Source organism: Chanos chanos, chromosome 16 (assembly GCF_902362185.1).
Source record: "Chanos chanos chromosome 16, fChaCha1.1, whole genome shotgun sequence".
NCBI lineage: Eukaryota > Metazoa > Chordata > Actinopteri > Gonorynchiformes > Chanidae > Chanos > Chanos chanos.
Window position 1 is genome coordinate 11,599,078 of NC_044510.1, and position 13,360 is coordinate 11,612,437.

A 13,360-nucleotide genomic window follows, 5' to 3' on the forward strand; every position below is an offset into this window, starting at 1 on the left:
TATAAAAGAATCTTTTGCATATCAAGTAGAATATGACTAAAACGAGTATACCTTTCTGTACTATGGTTTCTGTAGCTTTTCATAACCTCGCTAACCGTTAAAAAAATTAAAAATTATGTCTCTGAAAAAGTTTTAAGATTGCTAAACTGTGTTAATCTGATAGAGCCACCAAGTAATAAAATTATCTTTTTTTTTTTTTTTCCTGGATGACGATCAGTGATGATTGTTCATACCAATAAAGTTCGCTATTTTTTTTTTTTTTTCTCATGACACATAGTAAACACCCTGTTTTCAAAACACTAACAAACAACAGACCAATAACATAATGTGCACATATATGTCCATCAGAGAAGGATCCAACCTCCAACATCACAAAAGGACAAAAAAAAAAAAAGAAAAAAAAAGAAAAAGAAAACAAGATACAAATCTGAAAAATCTTATAAAAACCGTCGTCTTTGTTACAAAAACCAAAAAGTATTGTCATTTCACGCACCTTTTTTTTGTCCTCATATTTTCCTTCTTCCTTTTTTTCCTTTTTTTTCTTTTTTTTTTGTCGTCTGTCCTCTCTCTCTCTCTGGATGCATCTAACACATCACACTGACACATTGGCTGGGTTAGACGAGGACACAATCTCCGAGCTGTCAGGGAAATTTGAGACGGGGGGGGGGCGGCTGTGGGGGGGGAGAAGCCCCTCAGGGTTCCTGTTTAATAAAGCCATTGCTCTCCAGGTCTGATGCACCTTGCAGGAAGGTGAATTCGTCTGGGTCAGCGGCCTCCTCCTTCATCTGACGTGTCTCCTCTGGCAAAAGAGAGAAAGAAAGACAATAAGACAACAGAAGAGAGGAGGAAGAGGAGGAGGAGGAGGAGGAGGAGGAAAAGAAGTAATCGTTTTTTAGCACTTGGCTGTTTAGAGTACGACCTGCAGCAGAGATCGTCTCTTGAACACAGTGTTTCAGGAGGCACAGGAAAGTTCAATTAAGTACAAAATTAATTTTTCCAAAACAATTGTTTTAAAAGCAAGTAGGTACATCCCATGATTACTGGAAAAAAAAAAACAAAGTTCCACAGAGGCTTATAAGGTTTGTTGGGTTGTTACTTGGTTTGGAGAATGTGCTTAGGTAAGCTAAAACTTCAATGTTTATGGTTAGCAACTAGGCTACAGCAAAGACACATAACAAAGTGGTGTTTTGTCTCCAAAAGGCTTGTGCCCAGGGGCTTCACAGGACCATGATCTGGCCCTGATAATGAATATAAAGTTATTTTTTCTTTTGCTGCTTTTGCAGTTGTCTGGTAATGCATTCTGTTGGGAGGCCAAGGACCCAAGACATTGTTTTGAGTGATCCGTCTGTCATCAAAGGCAACACAAGGCAAAGGCGAACATGTAACTGAGAGCGTTGACTTGGAAAAATATTAGTGCTCTGTCATTGGTTTTTAACACCTTTACCTCAACTGGTCTTTGATTCAGTTTGGTCTACTATTTCTCCATGAGAATACCAATAGCATTATCAGGGCCAGATCATGGTCCTGAGAAGCCCCTTGGCACATGTCTTTCGGAGACCCCCCCCCCCCCCCCCCATTTCCTTTATGGGGCCCTAGTGGTCGGCTTACGTTCTAAACACCAAGGGGCCCGGGGGTCCTCACACTGTAAGTGCTGAGGGGTCTGGAGGGCCCTAGTGGTGAGCTCATGCTACATGCACCCTGGGGCTTAGTGGTCAGCTTGTGCTGTGCGAACTGAGGGCCCTGGCATTCGACTTCCTTCAGAAGTCTTGGCCACACACCGCACGTGGCCTGAGGCTTGGAGGCCCCTTTGCAGTCTGAGGCCCCGGGGCAATGGTCCCACAGGCCCGGTCCATAACCCAGCCTTGTTTATTATAATGCGCGCTAGCATACACGTACGAAAAAGAAATACTGATTGATATAAAATATTTTTCTCGGGTTCTGTTACTGGCTTTTTGGCCTACTGGACATGCACTTTCAAGAGCTTGTACAAGATGGACCAGGGATTTCCCATGGCCACTATGACAGCAAAGGCAATACATTTACTTTCTATTATGACATCACTTATGTCCACTGATAAGGTATCTGCACAGCTGGAGGTATCTGCCACTCTTACTGTTGCATTTATAAGTTGTATGATTTTTAAAGATGCTATTTTTTTTAAATGCTATTTAAAATGCTTTAAGTCCCAAGATTAAAGTTAAGCAGATCTCATTCAAAGTGACTGCTGCATGTATACCTGAATTGCCTACTTTAAATGAAAAAAAAAATCAGTATGCATTATATTACACATTATGTTTAGTTTTTAATTATAAAACAGAACTGAAAAGATGTCCTTACACATCTTCTCTACACCCTCCTCCTTTACATGACAAGAGTGATGAATATACATTACTATGAGTGGCCTAAACTCCCTTTTATGTCCATCTCTTCTGGAGAAGGACATCCTCCACACTACACGGTTACTGGTCCAATCATCCAGCCCTTTGGACAGTGTGCGGGGGTTCAAAGCCTGCCTATGGTGCCCAGCACTCTCCGGACTCCAGGAACTCCTGTGGAATTCCGGTCGACAGACGCCGCCACGGGGCGGAGAGAAACCTAAAAGTCCAACTGGCCGCGGCTTGTAATGCGGCAGGTCTGACTGACTCTCCTCCCAAAGAAACACGGAAGAGAACGGAGGACTGCCAGACAGAGAAGGAGGAAGAAACAAAAGAACAGGAGGACCACAGAGAAGAGTGAAGAGTACCAGAGGCACGGAAAAAAAAGAGACGGATGCCAGTGCAAAGGACTCTCAAATTGCTCTGCCCGCCCTGGCTAATGAGTCCTGTAGCCTACTGACCGCATCTAAAATGGGTCAGCCCAACCAGAACCTGGATGCAGTTCTGCCGGCCAGTCGGTCAAAAAGCCAGCTGCACCAGCACCTTATGAACTCCATCCAGGTTTTCCACCTGCCTGGTGAGAAACCTGCAGCCATCGCCTGCCAGAATAACAAAAGCCTCTTCCACCACCTGCCACAAAGCCAACACTGCTCCACTGGGGAGGCTCGGAATCCCTCTGGTGACGTCCTCACACCAGGGCAAAAACAAACCGTTCACACATTCCAGGCACAGCGCCAGGGCGAGCACGGAGGACGTTCACCGTTCCCCTTCGAGAGGCGACCGGTTCCACGCAAAATACCCGCACCCGCATCCTCCCTCAAGGCACCATCCATATGTGCAGACGCGCAGACCATCCAACTGCGCTGTGGTGTCCACTGCGATCTCTCCCTGGCAGAGAGAGGAAAGGGAGGCCCTGAAGAGGAACGCTCAGCGAGAGCAGGAGCAAGCTGCCAGGGTGACCAAGGAGGGGCTGGACCGTACAATACCGTCTGACAAGCTGGAGGAGCTGTATGACCCAATAATACGGTTCCTCAGCCGGTTTGAATGAGTGGCCAAAGAACCTGACACCAAAATCTTTCCAGGCTCTTTAATAGCCATGTTTTAAAATGTTACTGCTACGCATGACTCCCACTATAAATAAATATTCCAAAATAAACTTTCTTTGCATGTAACCTTTATTTATTTCCTAAACTTCTCAGCCTCAGAGGTTAAAACACAGGTAACCCTTCTTTACTGACATATAGTGGATATATAGATACCGAAGATGAAGGGCGGTTCAACATAAAGCAATTTGAAAAGTTATTCATCCCTGGCATCTTGCAGGCAGCATATAAAGGTCTGCATTAGTGGGTACACCTTCTGTAGCTTCTCAGCAACTTTTTTCCCCCTGGTTCCTGCACCCCAATGGACTACATTAAGGACAGCAGTGAGACAGAGGACACAGATGACTGGCATTACCTGTTTTGTGGTCAGGACTTAGCTCTCCTCCAGTGGGCCCAGGAAGCGTGGCCCCTGCGACAGAGGATGGGCTTGGGGGTGATGGATAATCGGGTGGCGTCATGTTCTCATCACCCGAGAGGTTCCTCTGCGGAACCCCGGGTAGTCCCACACTTGTCAGACTCACTGGCCTCTTGCCGATGGGTATCTTCCGCTCTGAAAACCATACAAAGCGAGACAAAGTTTGATGGATTCGACTTAATTTCTATGTAACCATGTTGATAATTGTGTGCAACTAGCTGTGAAAATACAGCTCAGAGGCTTTATGCATTTAATACTCTATAACACAGTTAAGCTCATTTTACTCATAAGGCCTGGTACATTGCAGGATAAATTCTGTAGGCAATGCTGGCAGATAGCCCCTCTCACACTTGCACACCAAGTAGGGTAACCATATTTTGGTTTTCAAAAAAGAGAACGCAATGCAAACGCACACACAAGTGAATGGCGACCGTGGGAAGCAAAAGCCAAATTCTGGACATTTTTGGCGATTTAGAAATCCCGGCTGGATGCATTTTTCAGGTCAGAAAAAGAGGACATATCCGTGAAAAAGAGGACGTATGGTCATGTACTAGCGGATAGCCCCTTTCGCACTTGCACACCAAGCATGTTAGTGGATAGCTCCTTTCGCACTTGCACACCAGGCATGTTCACACATGACATGAAAATCTCACAAAGGCAGGATATAAAGTCTAATTTATCCAGTGAAAGATGCTTTCTTTTGAACTTTTGAAAATGGCAGGAAGACAGATTCTATCAAATGTCATTTTTTGGCAATGCTCAACACATTTTGTACATAACTCATGCGGTTATGTATGATACAGGGTTCATTGGTTTATTAGCTTTTGTTTAACTGATTAAAATCTCCAGACTCAACTTGCTGTGAGCAAGTTGTTGGACAAATACGTCCTCTTACCCAGGAATTTTATGGCTTTGTTCACACTTGAGGCCATCTGGAACTTTTCCAGAAAAGTCACTAAGCATTTCTCTGAAATTTGCTGGATCAGGTTTTCCGGATTTGACTCTGGCTCACGTTCAGACATGACCCCAAATTGACAGAATATTTATGAATCAAGATGCACGTGTGAAAGGGGTTTTAGAGAATAATTACAATCGCGTTAGCCCTGGATATAAATTTCACGGAAGTGTAAAATACTAGGGGTTTTTTTTGTGTTAAAAACCGAAAGTCAACATTAAACTGCCTCTGAGCAGATGTTTTGATCTTTTGTATTGTGATTAAAAACATAATTTAATTCACTAAATATGGATGAAGCCTCATTATCTTTAGATGTCCTTTTGATGTAACCCATCAGCCTTTTGAACACGACAGCGACATTTAGATAACATCAGGCTCACATCTGGATGGTACAGCCGTAATCATAAGCTCTCATGAGCCTATTATAGCCACCGCAATCACCGTTTCACTGGCTCATTTGCACAATCACCTGTCAACATAAGGTCACCATCTGTACACACAAAAACGACTACCAGAGAGGAAAAAAAGGGAGGAGCTGGTCCACAGTGGGCTTAGCCCCCCCCCCCCCCCCCCTCTCACACATACACACTCCCCACCCCCCTTTGAAAAAAAGGTGCAAGAGATAAAAAAAAAAAGGGGAAAGAGAAGCACCATAGGATGGTTGACCTACTTTTCTTTTGCCCTTTGTATTGCTGGGATTTTTTCCTCTGTTTGGTAACACTCAGAGGGTGCTCTCTGGAAGCTGAAAATAACCAAAAAAAAAAAAAAGGACACTTCAGGGAGATTAGATTCACATGCCTTCTGTAAACTGCAGGTGATCAAAATGAGATAAAAAATTAGTCCCATACAAAAAACAAGACTCAAACATTACACCAAAAACATTCGACAAAATCACCCATTGACTATGATATGTGACAGTCATGTGGATATCAAAATGTCCCTGTATCTTAGCATCATTTTTTTTGTCAAAGAATTGGACAATCAAATTTTAAGCAGTCAAAATTTAATTGAAGTCTTTCTCTGCTGTTCGCCAGGCATTTCTTGTAGTTCAATCCACCCTTGAGGTAAAACTCACCCTGTACCGCTGGAGGCTGGAGCTGATACCCAGTTAGCTGACACCAGCCTACTGGGTACAGGTCAGGTGATTCACAGTCCACCCACTGATCGTATTCGTCCTCCCAGCCGTCAAAGTGGATACGCAGCAGCCTGTGCACAATGCGAGTCACCGTGGCAACACACACCAGACGGGGTTCCATGAGATCCACCGCCTCCAACTTCATGCCTGTGCGAAAGCCGTGGTTTGGTACCTCCTGAAGATGCCAGTGAAGAAGAACACTGTCAAAGACCATCCACTGGTGTATTACAACCATTCCAGAACTGTAGCAAAGTGTAGCACACTCAATTTCTAGCTCTCATTGTCTCAAGACAGCCTTTCTAGTCTGGTTTATTATATGCTAACATTACTACAAACAGGCTATTTCACTGAGAATCCCTGTTTTGCTTAGCATCCAGACTCTCCACACTCTGCAGGCTCCTAAACATTGCTAATTTTTTAGCTTGAGTGAATTAAATATTAAAATTACACTTAAATTTAAAGCCTTGAAGATGATCAAGAGGTTAGCAACTTACGCGTTTTACAAGCTAGTGCACCCACTGGCCATTATTAAAGACTGAGTAACAAGATGGGTTTTCCGTTTGCAATAAAAAGAGGAAATTGTCATACCTTGTTAAAGAGCTTCACTGGAGCTGCCACTGAACCTGTTTCCCTTAAGTAGTCAAACCATCTGAATGGGAGTTTTGTGTAGCCTATAGAGAAGCACAGCTTAATACAGGTGTTTCTGAGGCAGTTTGTGCACCGTCCTGCACAAGCCAACACCCAGAAAAACCTGTGCTCTGTTTAAAAGAAACTCATGATTTTAACAATCAACCTGTTATAACATTTTTACTGCGTGGCATCAATGCTTTATGTAGCTAAATAAAATCATAATTTCTAACAGTTACATTCTAAAATATGTTGGCTGCCAGAATTTTGTCATAAGGATGGAAATATGATGCTCATCCAACTCTCAAATAAATGGATTTATTTAATGATGGTCCACCCCATTCACAGTTTGGTTGGTACCTCAATTCTTGGGCCACGGTTCTGTTTGTATTATGGTTTGGCTAGACAGAAAACTGAGTTTTTCTTTCTTTTTAGTTCAAATATATACGATTTTAACACGAAAAGAATCATTTTAATACAAACAGCAACAAAAAAAAAATGAGCGAAATCAAACTAATTGTCAGAACCTTTTATTTTAAGGTTTTCCCTTCAGAAACTAAACTATAAGGAAACTAAACAATTATTTTAAGGCTCTTCTCCATGAGAATGAGCGAAATATATCTAAACATCAGTCACTGTACTTTGAGGTTTGTTTTCAAGAAAATGGAGACTTCAAAAAAAGACTAAACCCGAGCACCGATTATTTTAAAGATCTTCCTCTAGAAAGTAAGTATAAGAAAATTAACGTTGAACAACGGGACTGTCGCTCGAGCACGCCATTTCGGCAGTAAAAGCAACGCACGACGACCGCAAAATGACAGCCAACTGCTCTGACCTTCTTCAGATCAACGCACGACTATTTTGTTTTGGTTTCGGTACAGAACTGTTATGCCGCGATTAAAACTAAAGAAAATAAACCATATCTCTGAGGGCTGGATGAAGATAATTAATGAGGTTCGTTATCATAAAATAAAGGGTGCATTTTGTCTTCGTACATTGAAAATACTGTTACTGTCTGACACAATTTGAATACAGTGGGTGTAATGTTATATGTCACATGATTCTATAACGAAATATTCACCCTTAATAAAATCACATTAGAAAGAATCTAAAACATCTACAGGAAAAAAAAACAAAAGAAACAAAGAAAACACAAACACAAAAACATCATACGAAACATACCACGAGGCGGGGTAAGCTCAATGTTGTTAATTTCACAGAAGCCCACAGGAAAAATCGAGGGAGAGGTGGAATGGTAGCAGAACCAGTCGGAACCATCTGCGGCCTCAGAGCCATCAATACCAATCATGAGGTATCCATCTGCCAGGACCTGGGAGAAGGATAGAGATTAGCAGAGTGAGTGATGACTCAGAGACGACTGCCAAAATGCACTTCTTACAGGTGAGTATAAAACATGTCTCTGAATCTTAATCTTAAACTTTTGAAAAATTATGTCTTTCAGTGCGAAGTTAAACGAAAGACAGTTATGTCGGCACTAAAATCACAAACGATTCCTTACATGCCTAGAAAAGTCAAGGAGGATTCACAAGCACCGCTGTTCCTCCGAAACTTGCATATCTAGCGGTAAAACCCTCTGCTGAACCAGCATTACAACTTGTTCGTCATCTTCTTGGTTCAAATATCCAATGTCACCCCATCCTACTTCATTCTTTATAGGAGAAAGGGGAGGAACCTCTTAAAAGCTCAGGTTTGACCATGTTGAGTGGATATCAGGCGTGAAAGAAGGTCTCACCTTCCTTACGGTGGCGACGCAAATGGCAGAGAGATTCAGCGGATCTATGGCCTCCAGTTTCATCCCTTCTTTGAACCACTCTCCGCTTTGATCCACATCTTTTACCTGAAAGAGTACCAGTCTGCGTTCAACCACCAAGCCACCAATTATTCAGCATTGGTCAAATCTACGAATGTTTCTGTTGAAAACTTTTAACCCCAAATCAAAAAAAACGCTACCAGCAGTGTCAGCATTTACTCTGAGCATTTAAAATTTTCATAACATACTATCATGTGAATTGTACCCTTTAAATAAACAGAAAGTTAAGCATATTATTTGCATTACTTAATTCACCTTATGTGCATATGTAACACCAGTGACATGGCCAACGATTGGTGCAAATAAAAACGATATGTCCAATCACTGACCATTTAACTGCAAGGTAAAAAAAAAAAAAAGAATGTAGATGCTAAACATTTTAGTCAGTATGGATGTCAATGACAAACGGTGTTGGTGTTAACAGGGCATTACTCTTCAGACTCGTAATCTTAATGCACATATGAGTGATATCTAATCAACTGTTTAAAATTTATTCAGTCCTGAGTAAGGGATTTTGATATTACCTTGGCGAAAAGTTGCCCTGGGGCATCTGTTTGACCTTCCAGCTTCTTCGACATATCTGAAATGATATTTCTCCATTCTTGGTCATGTTGATTTTCTGGTCATGACAATAACATAGCGTATAAAGTGAAAGCCATAATTCGATATTTGGCATATTGAATTATAAAACAGTCAATAATTAAAGATATCTTATAATCTGAAACATCAAGATCTTAAGAAAATCGCCTCATTTCTCTTTGAACAGGCACTGTCCACTCATAACCAAAAACGGACCAGGGCATCAATTGTTGATCACCTAATTTAATGTTCCGTTTTATGGTCTTGGAAGTGGACTTGCATTATAACTAATGACAGAAGCACACAATTTAAGATTGCTTAAGCTTGTTCTTTGCTTTGCCAAGTCGTTACTGATCAGACGAAAACAAACAAATAAAAGGAATTAAGGCTCAAAGCAACGGTAAAGCAAAGCACCAGTTTTTCCCTATAGTTTGTGCTATGTGTCTTACACATTTAATTAATAGATATGATAACACATTTGATTAATTCATTCTCTTCGGAGATAATCATTGAGGTTAAGTGGAAGAGGCTGACCAGATCTTTTGAATCGGTGACCGATGCTGCGGGACCAGCCGATGCTATGGATGAGGGGACTGTACATGTGACACCAGAAGTCGTCCGAACCGTCCTCGCTCTCCTCGTAAACGAGGCGCAGCCGGCCGCCGATCACCTGCTCGACTAAAGCCACGCGCGTCCGACACAGGTGCGTTTTGTCCACCACCTCTACACGCATCAGCTTCTTAAAGGGGAACTGCATACTTTCCTGAACCTGTGGGCGGTAGGCCAGGATAAACGGATAAATAAATATGGCATGATTTAGGATTTTTTTTTTTGTTTGTTTTGTTTTTTTTACACCGTTAGGCCGTGAGCCATGATGAAAAGATAGAGGATTTTGTCGGTCCATAGAGAGGTTTGTTTAGAAAGTGCTTCAAAAATGAGGGCCTTTTTTAATTTCTGTCTTTCTTTCTTTCTTTCTTTCTTTCTTTCTTTTTTTTGTAGACAGTCACCTTGGAGGAGAAATCAGGAGGGAGGGTTTTGGCGCCAGTGAGGCGTTTGACGAGGAACGCCTTCCAGTTGGTCACTTTGTGCTGAATGGCTGCACAAGAGAGAAGAGGATATCAGATCAGAGACACACTTTATTTTCATACCTGCCTAATTCCAAAGAACACCACCCTCTTCCTGCTGGTAACCAGACCAAACCAGACCTCTTCTGTTCATATATCTACATATGATTTTCTCCTACAGTAAATACACAGTCAAACGACAGTCGCATGCGTTCACAGACGAAAGTTAAATTTCACATATGTTCTATTCACAGTTAAGTTTAAGTCTGACACATATTTAACGTCAGGATTTTAGCTATTATATGGTCCATCTTTTCTATGTACCTAAAGGTGACTACAAATATCAGAGAGATGTAATACCCTGTGGGGTCGGGGTAGGGCTTTGGGTTTGGGGTTTGGGGATGGGGACTTACATTTGGGAGGCACCAGGGGTTTTCCCCCCGACGCACACCAGCCCACGGGGTGAATGTCCGGCACGCACAGGTTACGCCAGAAGTCGTGAGCGGAGTCATTGTCGAAGCCCTCGTATCTCAGTAAAGCCTTAAAACCTATAGAGCGAGAAAAACCAGACTGCCAGAGAACGTTTTCATGTCCGTGCGGTTCATTTAATCAGGGACAAGTCTCATTCAATTACTGTTTATTACAGTCATCAGTCTGACCATGTTACCGCATGTCATCGCTTATTTACATTCAGACTCCAAACGTTTCCTAAAATGAATTTTTATTCCGTATTATAAAGCACTGATTGAGCATTTTAAAGACATTATGTGACGAGTTAGGAGGATAATCAATTAATACTTCTAAATGCACTTGTTACAAAATACAAACTGAAAATATGTTTGTACAAAAGGAGTAAATAAACAGTTTATTTTCTCAATAAATAAATTGTCATTTTCCATTTGCATTAATTAGTAATTTAATAAAACCTTTACAATGGTATTGTTAGAGTTTATACATTTAAACATATTATATTATATTTCTTTTTACTCAGCAAATGCGCTTAGACTGCCAACAAAAGACGACCAAGATAAAAGAAAAAAATTCCACAGCTTGAATGTCTAATCATTTGTGACATTCAAGACTTTGAAACTACTCTTTCAAAGCTCAAATTTCAAACTATTTGGATTATATTCTTTTTGCAAACATTTTTCCTACTATTTTTTGCTTCTATGCTCGACAGAACGACAAATCGCACAGAAAGACAGGGGGGAAAAAATGAGGATTAACTTACCCGCTAACTTGATGATGCTGGCAATCCAGTAAACCTTCATTGGTAGGCCGCTGTCAGAGTTGGGGAGTTCCACCCTCACTCCCTCGGTGATGTCATCCCACGACGTTCCCATGGGAACCTATAATGGCAGTTACAGTCAAAATTCATGTAAACAGGAACTGGTGGGGGAAAAAAAAGAGCCCTTTTCTCATTTCTGTTATACTTACATGCTTAAAACAGCTAACTGGTGCACCAACCATGTCCCCGTTACCAATATAGCGCCCCCAGTCAAACCCTTCCACAGGGACAGCTGGGGGATAAAAAGAAGAAAAGAAAGAACACATTTAAATAATTTGGAAAAACAGCTTATAAATACAACCTGTTAACTTGTGCAGGCAACGTATTACATATCTAGATGGACTATTCCTACATTGGCTTCTGTTAATGCTTATAGACAGAAAATTTGATTGAACTCACCAGTCTTAGATTTCATCTGACTCTGCTGGTTAGCTTGATATTGAGCATATGCAGCTAATTTAGCCATTAATGGTTGTTTCTGTAGCACTTTTGCCTTTTTCGTTGGTGGTTTGCCCTGCAGAACATTAAATACAATTCCTAAGTCCTTTGATTAAGGCGTTATTACATCACAAACAAACCACATAACCCAATCATTGTGTGTTATATGACAGTAGGAAACTGATGTTTGTCTGTTTTGTGCTAACTCCATTAGTAAAAAATAAATCCAATTCCATGGCCACATTGTTTCATTAGCTAAAAGTTGTAAGCGTTGGTGTAAATCGGCTAGTTACAGTTTGTGCACTTGTAAGTGATTACGTCAGGGCCCTGATTGTGTGGTTACCTGGAGCCTGGCTAGAATACTCGCTTTTTTCGAATTGGACGAATAACTCCGTGAACAGGAGACACTGCAGAAGCGTTTGGTTTTGGAGTAAAAGGCGTCTCTAACACCCACCATGCCACACATCTCACATGTAGCTGAAGGGAGTTGAAAAAAAAAAGAGAAACAGGACACATACGGTGAAGTAGTCCATGTAACGGATTCCCAACATTTAAGTGACACCATAAATGCAGCTGATAGACTGTTCATTTTATTTTACCTACGTTAATTCTAGCACTTCCACACAATTAAAACAGGTGTGATCACTAATAGAATTTTATTAAACCAAAGATGCAGAAAAAAAAAAAATCATCTGTCATTGCCATGTTCTCCTGCAGAAATCATTTTTGGCCTCATCCTGAGAAATGCAGAAGACCTTCAAAAGCACTCTCTCTGAACGCTAGCACCTTTAAAATAAGTCTGTGTTCTAACTACATTTGCATGTACTCAATTAGCAGACACTTTTACCCGAAGCAACTTCCAAGAGAGGCGGAATACAACCCAAGCGTGTGACTAAACGTTTTGTCAGACTGACTAACCCATTCCAGCTTTTCCGTCGGGGTAAGTGTAAACCTGGCCGTTGGTCTTAATAATTGGTAGGCTGGAGGGGAGCGACGGGACCTCCTCATCGCTGTCTTCGGAGCTGGAGTTGCTACTGGACTCCTCGCTGCAGCTGTCATACCCATCGAACATCCCAAAAGAGTCCCGCCTCTTCCTTTCTGAACGGGCGCTGCGATCAGCCTATGGGAGAAGAGAATGGGGGCCTGTCAGACAGTTTGCAGTGCTGTTTATGAAAGTCTGAACTGCAATAGTCAGTTTTGTTTTGTCTGCAGAGGAAAAGAATGTCAGCCTTGTCACGAAATATGGGAGCGAAGTTAACAGTTGAAGTGGCTGATTTGTTTCCACTGGTCTTGTCAACTTTGTACAGGTTAACAATATCAAGAAAAATATATCAAGTACCAGAGTGTTTTAGAAAAAAAAAAACTTGCCGTGCTGCTCAGATAGCAACCCAAAGTCCATGTAAAAACGCACAAAGAAATGGTTGCCCAAACCAGCCAAAATAACAACATTTTTGCAACAGCTGTCTTATCTCTCTAGAATCAATGGCTGGCAGCTCTAGATTACCCTAGCGCTCTAGATCACTCTAGATCACCAACCTTAATTTGGAGAA

The 13,360-nt window shown here is 41.6% G+C and overlaps 1 protein-coding gene across 1 annotated transcript; it reads right to left on the bottom strand.

Moving 5' to 3' along the window:
* Positions 1-692: 692 nt before the first annotated feature.
* LOC115829597 (MBT domain-containing protein 1-like) lies at positions 693-12,897 on the bottom strand. Its single transcript, XM_030793742.1, has 15 exons — positions 12,729-12,897; positions 12,154-12,287; positions 11,772-11,886; positions 11,522-11,604; positions 11,316-11,433; positions 10,498-10,632; positions 10,022-10,116; positions 9,555-9,783; positions 8,966-9,021; positions 8,364-8,468; positions 7,793-7,940; positions 6,572-6,654; positions 5,924-6,158; positions 5,519-5,590; positions 693-799 (listed from the first exon to the last, which is right to left on the bottom strand). Exons 1-15 carry the CDS (start codon positions 12,880-12,882, stop codon positions 693-695), a joined length of 1,869 nt encoding a protein of 622 aa, XP_030649602.1. The 5' UTR covers positions 12,883-12,897.
* Positions 12,898-13,360: the final 463 nt, after the last annotated feature.